The 22,757-nt window shown below is 37.1% G+C and overlaps 1 protein-coding gene across 3 annotated transcripts in view; it reads left to right on the top strand.

The window, feature by feature from the left end:
- ZZZ3 (zinc finger ZZ-type containing 3) overlaps positions 1 to 22,757 on the top strand; it is a 64,116-nt gene that overhangs the window by 11,397 nt on the left and 29,962 nt on the right. For all 3 annotated transcript variants that reach the window (XM_055815404.1, XM_055815402.1, XM_055815403.1), the window contains exons 2-3: positions 16,777 to 16,933; positions 19,321 to 20,882. In XM_055815404.1, coding sequence (XP_055671379.1) covers positions 19,372 to 20,882 — 1,511 coding nt within the window. In that variant the 5' untranslated portion in view covers positions 16,777 to 16,933; positions 19,321 to 19,371. The remainder of the gene's footprint in view (positions 1 to 16,776; positions 16,934 to 19,320; positions 20,883 to 22,757) is intronic.

Raw genomic sequence — 22,757 nt, forward strand, 5'->3', positions numbered from 1 at the left:
GCATGCATGTAGAACTCCAGAAAGGAAGCAGTGCCCACCTTAGTTGGCACGTGATTTTTAAGGAGGGCTTTTCAGTCAAAATAGGCAGGTGTTTTCAATGTTAGAGGATGGTCACAGTTGTTAATTTCAGTCAAATACTTGTGGAGGAGTGATATTTTAATAAAATTATTTCAGTGATTGCAGAAAAAAACCCCTCTACTCTGGTAATACTCTACAGGTGATACATATCTGATGACTATTTCACTACTGTCTTGAGTGAGAGTTGTAGAAGGATCTGACAAAACTGAGTGAATGGGTGATAAAATAGAAACAGAAACTCATTGTCAGATATGTGAAGTAATGCATAAGAATAAAATAACTTTATGCAAAAAACGCCAACCCTGACTTTAAATCAGCTATTACTGCTCAGGAAAGTGTTCTGATAGAGATTTCTGTGAAAGCATCAACTCTGTTTTTGCTAGTTTTCAAAAATAAAAAATAGGGTTGAGTATTCTTAGAAAGGGGTCATAACGTTAAATGTTAGTATTTTGTGGTAAAAATCCATTACATACATAGGTCATGCTTTGAATATGATTATCCCGCACTGATCTGTCTGCTAGACTTAGTCCATAGAAAGGCAACAAGAATGATCAAAAGATTTGGGGTAGCTTCTCTATGCGGAACACCAAGGAGAAAAGCCAAATAAAACATCCATTAATTCTGGGGGTGTACAACAAAGGTATGTCCTCACATCTGCCATGCCATACGTGGTCACTGTATTTCAGAACTTTCTTTGTAGATACAGTGAAACTAATTTTTAAAGGTACAGGGGGTTTACGTATTTGTTTTTCCCCTGCTATCAAGAAAGGAATGTGTTTAATTGCTTATTGTTCTGGGAGAGATAATATATCATTGAGTTATAAGGGCTTTGTATATTCAAGATATAATGAAGGCTGCTTAGGGGCTATATTCTTACTGTATTTATTTTTCTTTTTTATGGCTACAGTATTACGCTGTGGGTAATACAGTTATTCATTTTTTTATACAGAAATTTTAGGTGTTCTCCAAGAGAACTGACAATCAGTTATCTTTTTATAATATTTTAAAAATGTTTAAGCAATTTTATGGGTGGCATGGAAATTACATTTGTCAAGTTAATCCTTACTTAATACTTGATTTCAGCTCTTCGGAGGTACTGAGTAAGTAATAAGCATAGCACTTGGCTTGACATAGCACTCACTGTTAAATTCCTTAGAATAATTCTGAAAAAACTGTGCCTTCAAAATGGTCAGTAAGACTTTTTTAGGACATCACTGGCAAATGGTAAGTGATTTATTACTAATAAAAAGCTCTGTAGAGTCTCCTGCTTGATTTACTCTGTAAATGCAAACGTGCATATGACTGTCAAAGTGAATGAATGAGATTTCTAACTTTGTAACTGCTTTTATTGATTATTTTCAAATTTATACTGTGAAAATTCCAAACTCTATCTATGGCAGACTGAGAAAGCTGCTGGTCAGACCGGTTTTGGTCTTGTAAGATAGAAACATTTGGAACACTCAGATCTCTGTAACTGAATACTTGAGAGGGATAAAAATCAGAAAAAATACACATTTTACATTATATTTGTATAAGTCAATATTTAAGTCCATAGTAAATAACTTAGCCATTTAGTCTAAGCTTTATCTACTTTCCTCAAATTGGGTATTTTAAAGTGTGTTGGCATTTGATACAGTGTGTGGGCAATCTGTGTGCATTTTGGAGGCAAAGCCCTTGCCAGTGGAGAGCAAGAACTTAACTGCAAGTGCAGATTTTGTACTGCTGTGATGGGTTAGCCATTTAGGAAATGCTGAGCTCTGGCAATCTGGTCATGTTTGCTTAGGATAGGTATGGTAACTATATAATTCAAGCTCTCTGACCCAGCTTCTGGCAGCCCCTTCCTGTTGCCTGAATCTGAGGTAAAAAAAATATGCTGAAGGTAGCTCTCTTTTCCTTTGTTCTTATGCTTTGAGGAATTCTCTAGTGGCTGAACCTGGAACTTGAATAGCCATTTAATGTTTCTCCAGTCCTTTTACCTGCTGTTACAGGGTAATTGCAAGGAACAGTAGGATGAGCATCTCTTTTTATTTCTGGAAATAGATATTATTAAGCATTTTAGATACCATAGCCAGATGTATATTTTTGTATAAAGTGTTAAATGCTCTCATTGTTATTTTACTAAATTGTGGTCATAGTTTACACTGTTACTGGATTAATAACTGATGCAGTATGACATCAGTGAAACATAACTGTAGTCGCGTCCTATCGTCTTGAGACAAAGCGTGAAAGTCAAAACTGGCAGAAATTACTTCAGTTCCAGAAAACTAAAGTTACAAAAGGCGAGGTTTTTGTATTAAATATTAAAAATTTTGAAGTCTCATATGTTCCATTAGGGTGGATACAACTGCAAACATATACCTAGTTTACTGGTACTGAGTGTATCCATTTGAAAAGTCTCTGACATTGAAGTTGGAAAGGCATAAGTTGTTTATGCAGTAGCTTTCCATCATTGATAATACCATGGATATTTTTTTTCTTTATTCCTGGAGCAATGTATGTAGGCAAATTCATAAAAAGTGAAGCAGAAGGGGGAGCTCCAAGTAAAACACAAAAATTTTACTCTGCCAATGAAAAAAATTGAAAGCAGTAAGGAGAAAGGGTTAAAATGAGTTGCTGTAAGAGTTGCATTGGGTATCTAACTTCAAAGCCTTTCCTTTTTGCCAAGGTATTGGTATTTATACCCATTTGTAAAAATGAAAAATTAGAATTCTGTTTTACAAACACATCCGTGGGATAGCTTGAATGCTAAAAACACATGGGAGCGCTAGGGAAGGCAGGGGCAATTCATGGAAGAGAAATACACTGAAGTTTAGTAAATAGAAGTGACATATGACTTAAGATAATCCTGAGGTAAAAATAGTTGGAAGCTGGAAAAGTATTGTATACGGCAGCTCTTCCCTAGCCATCTGCTTATGGCTGCTGTCAAAGTACTGACTGGATAGACCTTTGGTCTGGCTGGATGTGAGAAGAGAAGTTTGAAGTTAATAAAGTTTGAAATAATTGATTTGCTTTTAAATTTAACAACGAAGAAGTTTTGGAAATGGATAGTCATTAACATGCAAAGGGTACTGAATGTGTATGTGCATAGGTGACAGGTATGTTCAGGTGATCAGGTGGTAATTGGTGAGTCCCTTTTACTCTGTAAATGTAGTGCAACATCTCAATATCTGGAGCATGGAACGTGTTCAGTGCTTAATAAAGTATTTGGCAAGTGGGAAAGGATAATAGAATTGGAATTAAATTTTTCACTTTGTAGGCAGTCATTCATTTTATGCTTGAACAGTGAGCATAGTTTTGAAAGTAAATTGTCTCATATCAGTGCAGGAAATCATAAACAGAGTATTGCAAAACAAAACAATGCAGAATACCTGGGTATTTATATCACAAAGTTGAGTAAAGGAATCAAAAAGAAAAGCATACAGAGAGTAAACTGTAGTTGTATTTCAGCAATGTGTTGACAGGTTAATGGTGGGTTTAGAGTAACAGTGTAAAATCTCCGAAATGGTTCAAAATGAATTTTTAATCTATAAAATACATATGTTCATCAAGTTAATAAGATACCAGGAGAAGAAACAGCTGATGTGTAGTTGTATGGGTGTGAAAAAATTCTCTTCTGACTGAATCTTTCAAGATCATTATTTATGACTGAAAGATTAAGAAAGTATGAATCAGACTGGTCTGTGTTTTTACTGTGTGAAGGGCTGATGAGCAAAACTGATGAGCAAGCCTGCATCTAGATGAAAAATGTAAGTTGAGCAAGCCTAAAGTTTATTTATCAGTGGTCACAAGAAAAGCAAAGACCTGTAGTTATGGTAGAAAAAAACACCGCCTCTTACTCTGCTGTTTGTTTGTTTGGGTTTTTTTTTAGAGTGGTAATATCATTTTATGCCTGAGTGTTCAAACAAGAAAAATGTTTGTGTTGAGAAAGTAAGCAGTAACTAAAAGGCTGAGATTTTAAATGTAAATGCACTCTGAACAGAACTTTTTGTATTTTCCATCAGTCCTGTAAGCATAGGCAAGATAGAACACAGAAAACCCAGGAATTAAAATGCAGCATGTTGTTTTGCAGCGAATGTACTGGCCTGTGAAGACTTTCTGAGCAAAGCAAGAGAAGAAAGCAAAATAGCAATCAAGCGAAACCAAATTGCACATGATGCAATCTTAGTCCTATTTGAATTATTATAAAGTATAATAAAAAAGGGAAATAACCTACCATTGTACTGGTAAATGGAAGAAATTCTGGCCAGCTATCTGATCTGGAAGTAGTTGGATGTGTAGACAAAAGCAGTGAGAAAAAGGAATGTACTAGTTAAACTGGAACCATTCTTAAAATAAAGTTTTGTGGGGTTTTTTTTGTTTTTTAAATCAAGGCCTCTATTACCAGTAGGTATGTGGTAACTAAAAGGAAAAGGTATGCAATAATGTTCATACTGGAAGTTTTGGTTTCTGTGCCCAGAGACAGGACAGCAATCATACATAAATTGGCTGGTCACTGTTACTTTAAGAGCTTTTAAAAAATGCAGTTCCTAGTGCACTTAAAACACCTTCAGTACTTGCCAGTTGAAACTTTAGGAATCCGGGTAAACTGAAATATGCATAATGGTTGTCTTATTCGGAACACTTAAAATAAAGACTGAACAAAGAGTGAGAACATCAAACTGCAGAGGGTTATGAAACCTCTCTGCTTAACACGCTCAGTGTCAGTTGCAAAGCGAAATTTGGAAAGAATCTAAGAATAAACTGTAAAACGTGGTGAGTGCTGATATTTGTGGTTCTGTCAGGATGCCTAAGCCCTGGGAGAAAATTTCTGTCTGCCTTCAAGTACTTCTGGGGAGACAGGCTCATTCATGGTGTAGATGATGCTGACATCCAGCTCACAGAGGCAGGAACGTGTTCAAAACTGCTTCGAAAGGCTATCTGCAATGTCAAAACTATCATGTGTGGCTAAATGTAGCTAGCAGTTGTGCTGTGTATTAGACCAAAGGCCAAAAAGAGACAATGAATGTAAACAATATCCTGGATGGAAGGCTGAAACAAAAAAGGGATGGGTGTTTTTGCTACCGATTGGTATTTTGACAACTGCAACAGTGTTGTGGTTCTAGCATAGAGGTATAACAGCGAAGCTTTTCAGTAGCTCTCTCTCAGACCGTTTCCGCAGAAAATAGATGGTTCTCTGCTGGCTGTGTGCCAGAGACTTGACTTGGTATAACAGTCAGTTGCATTATACAATTTTATGAATATATCAGAGTCAGTCATAACACAGCCACATGAGCATTTAAAAGAGCTAGGGCTCTTAAAAATAACTGCCAATCAAAAAGCAACATAAGGCAAGTCATTTATGGTTGGACTCAATTATCTTTAAAGAGCCTTTTTCCAACCTAAATGATTCTGTGATAGCAGGCTACTACAGTATTTAAACTCAAGGTTAAAGCATAGTTTGTCTTACAAGCTACTTTGTTACTTTCCAGAGCCCCTATCATGTGAGAATGTATCTGTTTGGTTACGCTGTGAGGGGTGCTACAGTTGTATGCGCACCATATGTATGTATCAGTTTATGCAGCAAGAGATGCCTGTAATTGTGGGACCATGAAAATGCACCTTGGTAGAAGACACAGCAGGGCCACAGCATAGCTGTGGCAAGCTTTATTTCTTTTGTTCATAGATGCCAGGATAGTTCTGGATTCTCTCCCCACCCCCAGTCTGTCGAGAATGTGTTTTAAGCATTTAGAGTCATAATTTACATCAACCCTTTAGCTTAGGCCAGAAGATGTCCCTATATTTGTTTACCATTATTGAGTAACATTTGGACCCTTTGACCAACTGAGCAATCCCCCTAAATTTTGCTGGGAATGAAGATCTCAGATGTGTAAAAAGTTTGGAGCTTTCATGGGAGTTGAAGTCCCCTTTTTAAGAAGGGTTGCAGTTTGAGCCCTGAAGTTACCTGCTATGTGTGGTTTGCTAGCAGTCTAGTTAGTGCACGTGTAGATTGGAATTGGCCACACCATCCTTGAGTTTTGGAGATGACCAGAGGGAGCAACATGAATTTTTTCAAAATGTGTGAGGTGAGGTGTCTGGCAGAACTGTGTTGCATTTAGGACTGCAAAGAACCAGCCCATGGGATAGCAGTTTTGCCAGTCTGCTTATAGAATAATATGCTGACCTCCCAGATAGAGTCAAAAGTATTACCAGATGGAAAATAAGTGGTTAAAACATTCTTCATGAATGGAGATAACTGGAAAAACATCCTTCCTTCTTGCCTTTTTTTTTTTTTTCTTTTTCTTTGGGTACAGTGGGGGTATTTTAAATTTTGAGGGCAAAACTGAGTACAGAAACATTTTAATTCTGATACAACCCTCAAAATACTTTACAGGAACCATTGCATGCCTCATGCTCCCATTTTCTAAACTCTCTGGTATGCTACTTGCTTTAGTATCCGTGCAACAGGATTTCTAAGCACAACCCATGCAGAGTACCTGGTTGTGTATATGTAGTGCTGCTCTGTTTTGTATGTCAGTGTTTGTCTGAGGCTTATATAGCTGATGCTGTAATTTTGCATATTAAAAAGTATATTAATTGGTGTATTTGAAATGCGTGCCTTTGACAGAAAGTCATCTGGGATAAAAATATATTCTGCACAGTATTTCATACAATATACACATTACAGTGTACTTCATAGGGTAGCATGTTTGCAGTCACTTCTGAAAGTAAATCAGAGTAGATATTTCTGGTGCAGTGTTCTACAGAAATGAACAGACTGGTTTATCTTGGAGCTTTTAAGAAATTAAGGAGCACTGGTTTTCTTCATCAACTTCCTTTTCACCTTTAAGCTGTTAGGGTTATAAAGTAAATGATGACCCCTTACAATTGCAGCCTACCTGTAGGAAAAAAAGAAATGTCTTTTTGTGCTTGATGTTTTCTGCATATTGCAATAACAACTTCATTAGGAAATAAGTAATATTTTTCCTAGTTATTGGTATAAAACTATGTTCTAGCTGTGTTTAAGAGGTCAAATATTATTGGAGTCTATTTTGCTAGAATAACATTCTGAGAAATGGTTACTGTAATCAAGTTAGTGTAATTAATTTTATAATGAGCTTTTTAAGAACCTCTTTAATTTAACGTATCTCAAAGATGTTAGTCACATGTTTTGGTAATCCTGCACTGGAGATGTTCTTGGGATAAGAGCAAAGCTATTTAGCAGCTGAATGGTTTCACATGAAAATACAATGTAGTGGGACTTTTACCGAGGATGATGTAGTGGTGTGGATAGGTGGAGTGAGAAGGATGTAGACTGATGGCCAATAAGTGAGGTTAAGTGTGATTTTTTGAAATGGGACGTAGAAGTTATTTGTGTAATCTGTTTTTTAGTTTTCTTGGTAAGTTAATTGCATCAGACAACAGTCACTTTATTGACTGATCAGTAAGTTCAGTAAGGGTGTTTAGTTAACGCTACTGTCTTCATTCATGCTAAATGCAATTTGTATTAAATGATATCAAGGTGATTGATCATTTTTTTTTTTTTTTTGCATTTTCTAATAAGTTAAGATGAAGGAGCACACCGGTGTTGAAGTGTGGAATGTAGTTTGCTGTTCTAGGGCTGTGGTACCACCTTACAAAGTTCACGTATTCACCTTTGGTTCTGGCCATATGATACCACTTGTGCTGCAGCACATTGTCCTCTAATATGGCCCACAGGAAAATTGATCCACCTGGACCCAGATGAAAAGAAAAAAAGAAAAGGTGTTGTTTTCATCTAAGACCTACTTGTAGTTTCATTTCGTAGTTCCATGAATATTTGTGTTGACAGAGTTGTCGTAAGTATTTGTGACAGATAATTGGGATGGGTACTGCGGTGATGTGTATAGATTAGTTGTGACTAGGTAAGATTCCAGATTCTGCCAGTCTGCATCTTCCAGTTATTTCTGCTTCCAGTTTCCCTCTTTCACAGTTGTGATCTTTCTGTCTCATAGCAGTTCTTCAGGATTCCCAGTCTGTGCCTTTCTCCAGTCAGCATCCACTCATTTTGCTAATGTAGCCGCTCTCCTTACCTATCCATTCATGTTTGGCATTCGCCTTAGTCTGCCTTCATCACAGCTCCGCCAGGACTTTTGTTCTCAAGCAGACGCTTCTGTGCGTCAAATTCCAATTTCTTACTCCAAAACACTGAGGTAGAAAAACTTACTGAAGAAGTCAGATGTGCCTTAAGCACTAAGAGGGTTTAAAAAATGTCCCTATTTGTGCACAGAAATGACTAATTATTTTGACTGAGAATTGAGAGGAGAGGCAGCAGGGTGGGAATATCAGTTTGAGGCAGATGCTTCAATGTATGATTTCAGTGCAAACTAATTTGGCCAAGATACAAGAAATTGAAAGCAATTTAGGGTTTGTCCGTAAGGAGAAGAAATTTGATAGAGTGGTTACTTTTCTAGAGTTCTGCTGTACAGTTACACTGGTATAATTCATATTTAGCTTTATATGAAGTAACCTTACAACCTTATCTTGGAATGTTTGACTGGAAAGGGGGTGACACCTTTGTTGTACCCATCCTCCCAGTAAATTTCCTCATGTTGGTAGCCCAAAAGAGAAAAAAAATGCTGTGAGCCATTTTCATAACTTGCTTCTGACTGGAAGGGATACAAAGGAACAAATGTGCATTGCTAGTCATTGTCATATAACTTGTTGGTTTGACCATTTTCTTTATTTTGTATTTCTAGAGAAAGAGAAGTCAATGTAAGAGTGTTGGAGAGGGGGAGGTTAAGCTTTTGTTTGTTTTCACACATCCGATCATTTAAGTACCAGAATCAGCTTACCCTTACTTCTTCCCCTCCCCTGGAAGAACTGGAAACAACTTTTTCTGTAAGAAGGTTCTCTCTAAAGATTCCACCCCACCCCCCGCCCCCTGCCCCTTATGTAAGAATAAGTTGTGTGGATTGGTGAACCCATCTATTTTCAGGAAGAAAATGAGTATACTGAACTACCTGTTCTGGTTCTTTGCCAGTTTTAGTTTTTGGTAAAGCGTGTCCCTTGCTAGTTTGCTGGCTTATAAAACCTGTTGATACTTTTTTCTTACTCTTCTTAATTTTTCTTTTTTTCCTTATTTACTCCTGCTATCCTTATATATAAAATAAAGTAAATATAAGTAGTCCCATTCTGACAAACTGTAACTTGACTATATGTAATATAATCTTACTGTGTCATAGATGGCTGAAATCTCAGAGTAATTCCAGACCATGGAGCCTCGTAATATATATTTATTTTTACTTCTATTGCATTTAAACTTCCATTATAGCTTTAAGCTGCTTATTGTTATGTATTATTTCACGTAAGATCTTTGTAATGTCTTTTGGTGGAGGTTATTTCTATCACTTGAAAGTATTGCTTATTTTGATGTCATGTAAAATGAGAAAAATGTAGTGCCTTCTCCAGAAAACTAATTTCTTGCTACTGTAGTTCTGCTAAGCTCAGTATGTGTGGGAAGAGATGCTGGCGTACTCTAGATGTGATAGACTGGTGAATATAATTTGTTAAATGGAATTCATACCTAATTTAGTAATACTACTTTGCTGGGAAGTGATGTGCTTTGTATGTGGAGATAAACCAAAGTCCCGATAACCTGATGTCTGTGCAAGTTCTCTTCTGTTCCAAGATGCAAATTTTTTGTCTTGGGCAAATGTTTCTCTAAGGGATTAGATTCTGTTTACATAAATAGCTTCAGCAGTCTTCATTTTATACAATCACCATTCCATTTTTTAAAATGTACTGTTTTAAATAACTTACTACTGCTCTGCAGAGAGTTTAAGAATTGCTATTTTATACCACAGAGATACAGTGGTTTCATTTTTAGCTTGTCACCTATCTATTCTTTTCTTTTGAGATACACACTTAAGTAGTACTATGCATGCTTAAAATGTATAAAGTCTAGGGGTTTTTTTCTGTATCACTGAAATAATGTGGTCTGGAATGTATAGCTGATAAGAAGAAAGATAATGGTGTAAAGATCAGGATGTCTGTAGGCAATCTGAACACAAAAGCTTATTCAAGATACCTTTGGTGTAATTCTCTGTGGAAGATGCAAAGATGTAGTTTTTTATTCCCCCACCCCTCAAGGGCAGTATCAAGAAGCTTATATGGGGTCCTGCTAATGAGTAAAGATTGTGTGCATGCATGGTTAGTGTATGGATGCAGTAATTGGTTAAAAATCTATGACATGCTCACAACAGAAGGTAATGGCAAACAGGAGATCCGTGATAAATGTTATGTTTTTTCTTTGTTAAACCCCTTTAATGTAGAAGACTGAGTAAGAGATACAGGGTCAGGTCAGACTCAGGTTTTGTTTACTGTGATTGAGTCTTGGGAGAGTAGAATCTTGAGACTCTCAAGAAACTTGAGAGAAGCCAGTTTTGGCCATCAGTTTCATATCTGCACTAAGATAGACCAGTAGCAAGTTCCTAGTGAATTGCTGTTTTCCAAAATGTAAATAGTGGCCAGTGGCTCAGAGTGGTTTCTGAGAGGTTCTGAGGTCTCAGAAATATGACAGACTTGACTATATTCTTATGTAAAAGTCACAGTTATTTTAATAGAGTTATGTTATGTGCATTATAACAGAGGTCTAGAAAATCATTAGGTCAATGGAAGCAGGATTTCTAAATTAAATAGTTTGGGATAAGATACAGAATGAGTGTACATTGTTTCAAACTAGCTAAATTATGCACAGTCTTACATTCTCAAATCACACCGTATTATTGTCATTGGTGCAGATTTGTCTTGATTTTTTTATTTCCCAGACAATGTTCTGCTTTTTGGTATTAGAAAGGTGTATGTAAAAGTGGTGTTTCTTCTGAGGTCTTACAATTTGAAAAAGATAATGTGAAATGTGACACATTTTTAAAACAATAAAATACAACGTTCTGAAAAAGGAATATATATAAAGGACTCCCAAGTTCTGATGACAGAAATAAGTACGATCAAAGAGTCTTATGCCTGAAATAAAACATTCTGCAATATTACTTTCAGCCAGAGACAGGCAAGGTCCCACAGATCTAAAGCAGAAAGAAAATGAAACAGGAGAGGGCAATTATGTATGCATCCTGTTTGCTCTTGTAAATGGTAACTACACCGATAACAGATAATGTTTCTGAAGTAATTTTGGGATTTACTGCAGTATGGGACTGGAATGCTAGTGCTATCAGGTATCCACAATTGCAATAACTGAACACTGGAAAAAGTTTTAATCTTTATTCCCATGTAGTATTATCTGAGGATGAATGGAAACTGATTGTTAGATGAGACTCAGAAGAACCGGAAGAGAACGGATCATTCTTTTCAGTAAGATGATGATTCACTAGATGAGGTGAACAAACTATTCTGTTTTCTAGAGCAGAGTTGTGGTGGAAGGCTGTAACTGTTGTCCATTTTCGTAAAATGGTGACACCAAATAATTGTTGGAGACTTTCTCCTGTTGCAAGAGTCTGCATGTGTCCCCTGCCCCAAATACATGATTTTTTTTTTTTTAGTTTGTTAAATGTTGTATGTAATGATAATACATCCATCATAAGTACCAAATATATAAGAAGTACCATCACACAATTATAGTAGAGGCTTCTTCCATTGCTTTGCTGCTTTCAGGTCCTGTGTGCTGATAGACCCAGTATGTTCATATATTAACTTCTTTTCTAGCTTAGGGCCACATTGAACATACTTTTAACTGCCTATGTGTTTTATAATTCTTGGGGTTCTTTTAAACAATCGACTTGTAGTTGGTTCCCAGATAGCCAGTACTGGTTTAACCCAGTGAAGAATTTGGTTATTCTGTGTATTTAGGAAGGAGTTTACTCATTGTTGTCTTTAACTGTTGGTTTCCATCTCTACGTACGTTTGTTTCCTCTGTTGCTAACAGTTTTCACACACGCAGTTCATCATTCACTAGCTCTGCTAAGTGGGCTTTTGGTTAAGTTAAATAAAAATTCTAGTGTAATTATATGACTACGGTGTGTATCAGTAGAGTCCGCCTAAAGCTATGTAACACTTTAAGAGTTCTCAAATGCTAAAATGCATACCCTGAAACTCCATCCTGTGCTGTCATCAAATTCTTGATTGTATATGGGATGTATGGTCAATTTCTGTAAGCAGTCGAACTTCAGTCTCGCTCTGAAGAAGTTCCATACTGATTAATGTATGACGGTTCCCTATAAGGTTTCAGCATCATCACTCACTGGCTGACTTCTTACGCAGGTCCTTCCTCACCAGAGACAAATTCAGAGTTTCTTTCTTACTTCAAAGCTTTGTCTCTGCAGTATATTCTGCTTTCATTTGTAACTTCTTCATTTATAGTGGGCTTTGCAAACCAGACCATTTTGTTTCTTAGCTGATTCTTCTCTAGACTTTGAGTCTTTGTTATAATATTTTTTTTCCTAAATGTTAATGTGGCTCCTAGGGTCACAGGCTGGTTTGCATTGGAAAGGACCTTAAAGATAATCTAGTTCCAGCTGCACTGTCATGGGCAGGGACACTTTCCAATAGACCAGGTTGCTCAAAGGCCCCTCCATCCTGGCCTTGAACGCTTCCAGGGATGGGGCATTCACAGCTTCTCTGGGCAACCTGTGCCAGTGTCTCGCCACCCTCACAGGAAAGAATTTCTTCCTAATATCTAATCTAAATTACCTTCTTCTAGTTTAAAACCATTACCCCTTGTCCTGTTGCTACAGGCTCTACTAAAATTTCTGTCTCCATCTTTCTTATAAGCCCCCTTTAAGTATTGATAGGCCACTGATAAGGTCTCCCTGGAGCCTGCTGTTCTCCAGGCTGAGCAAGACTGACTCTCTCAGCCTGTTTTCATAGGAGAGGTGCTCCAGCCCTCTGATCATCTTCCTGGCCCTCCTCTGGACTTGCTTCAACAGGTCCATGTCCTCTTATTTTGGGGGCCCCAGACCTGGACACGGTACTCCAGGTGGGCTCTCACAGGAGCAGAGCAGAAAGGGGTGCTGGCCACGCTTGTTGTGATACGGCCCAGGTTACAGTTGGCTTTCTGGGCCATGGGTGCACATTGTTGGGCCATGTTGAGCTTCTTGTCCACCAGCACCCCCAAGTCCTTCTCCTCAAGGCAGCTCCCAATCCATTCTCTGCCCAGCCTGTATTGATAATGGTGGTTGCCCTGACCCAGATGCAGGACCTTGCACTTGGCCTTGTTGACTTCATGAGGTTCACAGGGGCCCACTTCTCAAGCCTGTCAAGTTTCCTCTGGATGGCATCCCTTCCCCCTGGCATGTCAGGTGCATGATTCAACTTGGTGTCATTGGCAAACTTGCTGAGGGTGCATCAGTCCTACTGCCCACATGCCAACAAAGTTGTTGAACAGTACTGGTCCCAGTGCGAACCCCTGAGAAATGCCACTCGTCACCAGTCCTCACTTGGACATTGAGCTGTTGCCCACAGCTCTTTTCAGTACGACTATCCAGCCAATTCCTTATCCATTAAGTAGTCCACCCATGAAATCCATGTCTCTCCACTTTAAAGACAAGGGTATCATGTGGCACAGTGTCAGAAGCTTTGTACAAGTCCAGGTAGATGGCATCAGTCGCTCTTCCCTCATCCATCAATGCTGTAACCCTGTCATAGAAGGCCATCAAATTTGTCAGGCATGGCTTGCCCTGATCTTCTCCTATAGCAGGTGCTTCTTCATTCGCACAGTCCCTGCCTTTGCCTCCTGCAACTTGGGCAGTGTGGCTGGGTTGTGCTTTAACCCCAGCCAGTAACTAAGTGCCACGCAGGGACCCGCTCCCTCCCTCCTTCCCCACCCCAGGGAGCTGGGAGGAAAATCGGAAAGGAATGCGAAACTCAAGGGTTGAGATAAGAACAGTTTAACAATTGACATAAAATAAAAGCAAAAGAACAACAACAATAATAATAGTTATAATGAAAAGGAGGGAGAAGAGAAGAGGAATGAAATCCAAAGGGAAGGAAGAAAAGTAGGGACACGCAATACAGCTGCTCACCACCTGCTGACCGATGCCCAGCCAGTCCCAGAGCAAGGATCAGCAGCCCTGCCACCCCCCCCACCCCCCCCCCCGCAGTTTATATACCGAGCATGCCATCCCGTGGTATGGAATACCCCTTTGGCTAGTTCAGGTCAGCTGTCCCAGCTGTGTCCCCTCCCAGTCTCCTGTGTCCCTCCAGCCCTCCCACCGGCAAGGCCTGAGAAACCAAAAAGTCCCTGATCCAGTACAAACACTACCCAGCAACAACCAAAAATATCAGCGTGTTATCAACGCTGTTCCCATATCAAATCCAAAACACAGCACTGCCCTAGCCACCAAAAAGAAAATTAACTCTATCCTAGCCCAAACCAGGACATGCTGGAACACTTGCTGGTGAAGACCAAGACAAAAAAGTAGTTGAATATGAAGAATGGCTTAGATGTAAAAGCCATTCCCTTGCACTCCATATTCCAGCTCATAAATATCTCCTAAAATGAGTGGTTTATGAAACATTAAATTAACTCTTCCATTGAATTTCTTTGCCGTGGAAGATGTGGTTATGTCTAGATGAAAAAAAGTGATTCTAATTGGTTATGAAAAGTAAAGAAATAATAGTTTAATTTCAAGACAGTTTTTCCAAGGAAACTTCTGGGAGAATTTATGTAGTTGTTTACTTAGTAAGCTCTTGTGAATGTTGTTTTTTAGTTTTTAAGCAGTAGTTAAGGTGCAGTCAATTCAGTGTATCCTGATTAAAGTCCACCATCCCATACCCTGACCCAAAAGAAAACAAAAAAATCTATCGAGGTGGAACTTTTTCCCCCTGACCTTCATTTCTCCTTTTGTGATATTTACTTTTTTTTTTTTTCTGTTTCTAAAATGCTCTTGCTCTCCCCGAAGGTCACTAGGCACAGCAGGGGTTGTGTCTTTCCTGCTGTGAGTAAAACAGGGTTTTTTGGGGGGCAAGAAAATTAGGGGAGATAATGCGTACAAATCTGAGGAAAGTCTGACATTACTATCTTAGGTGTTCCTGAGGCTGTTCTTACTGACTGGCTTGCTTCTGTTTGACTCACTGTGATACATTGTTTCAGGCTTTTTTATTTATTTTGTGTTTTACCAGATACAGAACTGTGGGATTTTTGTTGGGCTACGTTTTTGGGATTTTGCAAAAAACTGTCAAAATCTCTCTTTACTTTTGGTATCTGCATGTGTCTTTCCTGTCAGTTAAAGGGATCTATAGGGAAGGTAACAATGCAAGTTTAAGTAACTAAGAGCATACCAGAATAGTAAAAACAGAAGAAACTTGATGGCAGGGGATGACAGGCTGAACTCACTTGATACTGGAGCTCTTTATGGAGTTCATCTCTCACTGTTTCTGGTTCCATTCCTGGTACAGCTAAATTTCAACTGTTCCTTTTTGCTCATTCCTTTTGGTTATTTACCTCTTGCATTTTCAAGTCTTTTTCCTTGCCTTCTTATTTTTCCATTCTTTTTTCTTTATGACAGTTCTCTGCTGTTTGTTAAATTAAGAAATTCCACTGAATAATTGAAATCTAATTTAATAATGATTTAGTTATCCATGTAATAGAATTTATGTTACTTCATGTAACATGATTGTAGAAATACCTTTTGTTATTGAATTTCACTATAACTAGACATAATTTATCTCTTCTCTCTTACTTGGCTAAGTTTATACTTGGATTTGTTAACTTCATGGGGAATTCATTTTCTGTTCTTACCAATATGAAATCATAAGTAGGTTGAAAGTAAAGAAGACAATTTCCAAAGGCTTTGGACATACATATTCTGAATATAATAACTGTGTAGAAAGAAAAATGTGGAGAAACTTGTCAGCTTGTGTTATGCATCATGAAGTTTCTGAATGGTCAATATGAAAATAAATTTGCTTATGTAGTTACAGAATATGAAGAAAGATTCAGTAATCACTATTCTCTAGTGATTTATGGTGCCTTCATAATACTGGATGTCCTTAAATGAAATGCGATTCCTGGTATGTTTTTTCAAGTAATAGCTGTTGGGCATTGGCACTAATGCCCAAGCTCTGGAGACAACTGAAAGCCTTGTCTGGCTTTTGGATCCATATATTTATTTGTCTTTCAGTATCAAAATTGGTTCACTTCCACTATAAACAAAGTAGTATACATTGTTTTCCTTGGGTGAAGAATAGGTTTAATGTGAACTCTGGAAAGCATTTCACTCCTGTTTATGTAGATAAAGGTTGTTCAGGGATTTGGAGCCAATGTAAGTTTTGAGTTCTGCTTAGTTGATTAAAATTAAATAGCAGAAATAATTTTTTTTTACTGTGTAACTAATTATAACATATATTTGACAATGCGTTTCATAATTCATTAGTGGTGATATCTTTCACTACTTGTTTTCCTGTGTCTCTTCAGATATCTTCTGAGGTTTGAACACCCTAATGCATGGCGCTCTATTTGAACAGAATTCATTTGCTTGCATATCTTTAGTTGTGATATGCTGAATCACTTAAAGATAACCAAGAAAGATATTTTACATTTGAAACCCAAATTAGCATTTCACATTCTTAATTACTTTATAGCAGACTGTTCTTTATGTAGGACACTTGTAAAATTGATAATTGCATCTTTAAAATGCTGTTACTCTTTATGTGTCCTGTTGCATTCTTCTTAATTTTTAATGGAATAATTTCAATGTTTTATTGATGCCTTTGTCTTTTTCTCAACAGTTTTCAAAATCTTGTTAATGTGATGACATAAACTAGTAAAAAGGCATGTGGATTACATCATGGAAATCAGCAATGGTGATTGATATTATTCGAGTGGCACAGTAAGGGTCTACTGTATGAAATGTCAGAAGTTTATATTTCTTCTGGTTTTGCAGTGGTAAGTTTGTTCATTTTGTACTAAGTAAATAATAACTTTTTAACTTGTTATATAAGCTATATTTCTTTAGAAAGTAACATACCAGTAAATCAATGAAGATTTCTATCTTGCATATTATTTCTAATGTCTCTCAAGTTCAGAATTACTTACCAAAGTGTATATTGGAATCTGGTTTATTTTATTGGTATCCATTTGAAATGTAAGTTACTCGTCCTTAACATGTGCTAGCCTTTAATTAAACCATCTAGGTGAAATGGAATATCTAAATGACCCTGCTTTTCATCTTTGGGTTCATCCCCAAATGAGATCACTCCAGAAGGTGTTGAGCTTGTGTATAAAAGGGGAGAACATACAGACAAGTTTATCCATGTAGAAAATAGGTATAAACAATCATTATAGACAACACAGTGACATGGTTTTTTTCTGTCTTTAACTCAACTACTGATGCTTTGCCTGTTCACTCCTTACTGTATTATTTATATTTTCTCTTAAGACAGAGTTCATTGGACATCTCACACTTTGTCCTGCCTTGTTACTTTTAAACAAGCAGAACGGAAGTTAGTACAGTAGCAGTACACACAGTGTACCTTTCCAGGCATTCATGTAAGGCAGTGGGAATAGCTAACAAGCAGGAGGGTTGTAGCAGCACACATACAATGCAGTTTTCCAGAATGTTTGAAATTTCCACTTTGTAATTGTCTTTTCTTCATTACAGAAAATGATGTGCTGTCTTATACAGTTGTTTCTGGAACTATACCAAGCAATACTTTTAGGATGCATTAACTTTCATTAAGAAATACTACTTGCATTTTGGATTCCTAAACAGACAATATAGTAATTGTTGTCAATCATCAAAAATATTTGTACTGCTGAAGAACTGTACTGGCCTTGTCCCATTCTCTTTTTTGCTCTAGGACCATCTGACACCCAAACAGTAGATTTGTGAGAATTCATGCTTTTTTTTTTTTTTTTTTTTTTTTCCTTCCCTCACCTTTGCTGAATATGAGAAACACCTGTTGAAACAATTTTCTTCTGTTTGTCATTTTCAGCCTTTCTAAATAACACATAAAAGGTTTGATACTCTGTATTTGAAATTTGAAGTCTTCACATATGTCACTTGAACAGATTTTGTATAATCTGGAATTTGGTAGATGGAAAAGGAAAGGCATGCCATTATGTACAAATGTGAATCTGTTCATTGTCATGGATATTATGACAGGTTTGTGGTGGTATGCAGTTTGACAGATTGAATTTTTAAAGGTGAAATTAATAGAAGGATAAGACTGAACTGATTTCTATTAAAAATGTTATTTTGAGATTGGGCAACTTGAGTACTCCTACATCTCGCCCTGAAATCTGAAATACAGACACTCTCAAACTGGATGTTTTAAACTTTACTTTGAGTCTGAATTTACTTAAATCCAATGTAGGTGATGATTCATTTCACCAACTGTATGAAAAGTTTAAAAATGGAAAAGGCTTGGGAAACAGCCTTTTAGTACCTCAGAGAAGATTACTGAGAAGATAGAGCCAGGCTTTTTATTGACATAAATGATGCAAAAATAGGGGAGGCCCTGCCTGGGTATTAGAAAAAATTATTTTCACTACAAGGACAAGGTTGCCCAGAGAAGTTGTGGAGTATCTGTACTTGGAGTTTTTTAAGACTCAGCTGGACAAATCTGAGCTTAGTCTATATGTTCATTCGAGCAGGAGGTTGGACTAGATTGCCCCCCCAAAGTCCTTTTCAACTTGAATGATTTTATAATTCTGATTCAGGCATTTTGTTTTATTTCAGTTTTACTATTAATGACTGTAACTATTTTTTTTAACTGGTGTGAATTATTTTTTTTTAATCCACTGTTAATTTAAATTGCAATTCTGTTTTGTTATTTTTGAGCAATTTGGTTTTTTTCTAAGCAACAAGTGAGTAAACATATGATTTTAATGGTTTCCTTCTTAGTATGTCAAACCATGTAACTGGAAACTGGGATATTAAGACCGTGATATGATACCTCTCATTTGACCAGACAAACTTAAATAATAATAGATTATATCATATGTACAGTGCATAAAGTAGTGTATTTTAGTAACTGGAGCCTAACTGGAACATTCCAGCCTTATATAAGCCATAAGTATGAACAACATTCACAAACAAGCGTTAAAGCTAGAACGACCACAGTAACCGAGTCAGCTACTTTGGAGCTTAGGTGGAAAACTTTTTTAATGCCATAAAGAAATACCACAGAAAGAAGGGGTATTAATACATTGCATAGACATATTAAGTTTTACATTAGGTACATTTCTGACAATGTATTCTTCAGATTTGCTATGTCTGTAGGTGTTTTTTAAATATTTTTTCTGATTGTTTTGTTTACCTTTTTTTGAAGGTTTCCCAATGAGTGGATCATGATGAACATACTTTAGGGACTTGCCATAGTATGGCTGCTTCTCGATCTACTCGTGTTACAAGATCTACAGTGGGTTTAAATGGGTTGGATGAAAACTTTTGTGGTAGAACATTAAGAAACCGTAGTATTGCTCATCCAGAGGAAGTTTCACCCCATCCTCAAATACGGTCAAGGTCACCAAAGAAGAGGCCGGAGTCTGTGCAAACTCAGAAGAGCAGTAATGGTGGAAGAACTACTGATTTGAAACAACAGAGTGCTCGGGAATCATGGGTGAGCCCTAGAAAGAGAGGGCTGTCTACTTCGGAAAAAGATAATGTTGATAAACAAACTGTGGAAAATTGTGAAAAAAAACAAGCAGAACCTGTTTCACCAGTTTTGAAAAGAATTAAGCGCTGTCTACGTTCAGAGGCACCCAACAGTTCAGAAGAGGACTTGCCTACTAAAACAGAGAAGGAGTCATTGGAGCATAAAAGCTTAGTGTCGGACAATGATGCAGTCTCCACAGGGACTAAGCGAGCTTGTCGATGTCTTATATTGGATGATTGTGACAAAAGGGAAGTTAAAAAGGTGAATGTCTGTGCAGAAGGATTTAATAATTCTGCAATAGTTGATGAGATCGCAGGCTATCAGACTGTCAATGGAGTTGGTGAGAGAGACTCAAATTCTCTTAACTGTGATGACTGTCAGCTTGATGGGAACACTAAGCAAAACAGTGCGGGTTCCTGTACACCCAAGGACAAAACAGTAGCAGAAAACGGAAACTCATTTGCCCATTCTTCATTGTTGCTTAATAGCAGCAAGGAGGACAGTGTTGTAGACCATTATGTGCCTTGCACAAACTCTCAAGAACAGGTAAAGTTAGAGGACCACAAAACAATAAATGACTGCTTGCCTGAGGACCATGCTCATCAGGCATACGAGCCAGCCACAGGGTCCTTTTCTGAAATCCAGTCATCTTTGTTAAGGGATTCGGAGGAGGAGGTAGATGTTGTAGGAGATACTAGTGCCTCTAAGGAACAGTGTGCTGAAAACACCAATAGCAACCCGAATACTCATCATGACAGTGCATCAATCTCAGGTGAACCTGAACCACATTCTTCAGTGCTGGACTGTGTTTCAGCTCAAGTGACATCTATGTCAGAACTTCAAGAACACAGATACACATTGAGAACTTCACCACGAAGGGCTGCCCCTGCCAGAAGTAGCCCTACTAAAAATAACTCTCCTTGTAGAGAAAACGGACAGGTTGAAGAAAATAATCTCAGTCCCACTGAAAAGAATGTACCTGTAGGTATTAATAATATCAATGGATCTCCCAAAAAGTCTGAAGAAATTAAACAGAATGAAAAAGAGAGAAATTGTAATACGGGAGATCATGGGAGTGATGGACTAAGAAAGCCACTTTCTGAGGCTAGGCTTGTTGCTGGATATGTACCATCTGCCAAAGAGAGTGCCAACATCCACACTGCAGAGGATGATGAGGAAGAGCCTGATGTGTATTACTTTGAATCAGATCATGTGGCATTGAAACACAACAAAGAGTATGTGTAACTATGGTAACCATGAATTCTGCTTTTGTTTCTTACCAGAAATATATAAATTAATATGTATTTGAAGTACATTCACAAAAAATTAAGGGCTTTATAGTTTTCGTACTCTCTGGTCTTCATTTTACTTCCTTGTTTCTACCTCAAACAAAATTAAACTATTTAATATGCAGTATGGTACAGCAATGTGGTTTATACATTCTAATTATGAGTTCTTTAGCCAGAACTTGGTTTTTGTTTTTGTTTTTTTTTTTAAAAAAACACATCTCGTCTCTTTTTTCTAAAAAACTAGCTGGAAACAAAACCGAAGGAATTATAACCCTTAATTAGAGTTGAGTTATTTATCAGCATATCCAATAGGCACAGCACATACAGCCTATGAAATTGTCATTCCGTTGTACACAGAATTTAAGGCTAGATACCTGTTTTCAGAGTGTCATGGGAAAGACTTACCATTATTATATTAAGGAAGATAAACTGATCAAATGCAGCAGTTTGAGAACTTTCTACAGAGTAAAATATGTTTGTACTGCTGTTCATATTCATTAAGTGTAAATACATAACATGTATTTAATGTATGAGATTTAATTTCTAATTATTATTATTAGAAACAATCACTATCTTGGTTTTATGTCTGAATGTCTATCAGTAGAACTGTGGTAATAATACATTTGTGGTAACTGTGAAGGAGACTCTTGAAACAAAAGGGCAATTTTCTCAGTGAAGAAAGTTTACATGGAGAAAATTTGTCTTTAGATGATAAATCAGGCCACAGTTTTTATTGCACAGTCTTTGTTTTGCTGTTTTGACTTCCATGTTTTGTTGTTTAGTAGATATTCTATTTGTTGTGAGTATAGAAAGGCCAAATAGAGATGATCTTCAGTTTGATTCATATGAAGAGTTAAACCACTGCTAACAGTTTCTGTAAATCATCACAGCACAATTATTTTGAATGGGCAAGGCACAGATGATAGATTAATCCAGCAGAAGTTTGACTATTATTTTTTGTATTAGAGTTGCATTATTTCTATAATGAAATTTTGTTCAGTATTGGATATGCATAAATTATTTTAATCAGATAAAATTGTGAATTGGAGCATGGTTCAGGTAAACTATGATTTCAGAGTAACAATGAAATATCTGCAGTTTCAGCCATCCGCCCAAAGTGTATGGACACTTTCCCTGGTAGATAGATTTCTGTTTCCTAAACTGTAAATGGGGAAAAATGGACTGTTGTGTTTTGACAGTTTTTGGATGTCTCTGTATCTGTATGTAGGATGGCTTTAATAATTAGGTTAGTACAAAGATACATTAGTAATGTGTCTCTTTTTTTTGTTATTTATTAGGAAAAGAATGATAAAGATCATACCAGACTTTTAGATGTAGCCACAATTTTTACTTCTTTCAAATTAATCATGTCTGAAATACACAGCTTTTAAAAATCAAAACATGCAATTGCATTTAAATGCTGTAAAAATAGCAGTAATTTTTTCTGTTCTTACAAGTAAACACAGATCTAAATTGTTCTTGAAAAATTTCAGGAACGTGCCCTAGTGTTAGCTTTTGAATATACACAATTGCTCTGAAGATACAACTAGTTGTTTATAGAGTTGCCAACCTGGTTGTGAGAGCTAGTTAGGGAGCTTTTGAAATTGCAGCTGCCTGAATGCAGAATTCCGAAAGCAATGCTGTTATTTTTACCCTGTCTTAAATTTTACTGATTTTTGGTGACAATAGTGAAAACTAGAATTTTCTTCTAGATAAGAAAAAAATAATACCTATTTTTCAGAAGGGAAGCATGCTATTGAAGGTAGTGTTAGCTGGTTGGGTTTTTTTTTCCCTTTAAAGTTGTTGATATAATTGGAAAAT

The sequence above is a fragment of the Falco peregrinus genome, chromosome 10 (assembly GCF_023634155.1).
Source record: "Falco peregrinus isolate bFalPer1 chromosome 10, bFalPer1.pri, whole genome shotgun sequence".
NCBI classification, from domain to species: Eukaryota; Metazoa; Chordata; class Aves; order Falconiformes; family Falconidae; genus Falco; species Falco peregrinus.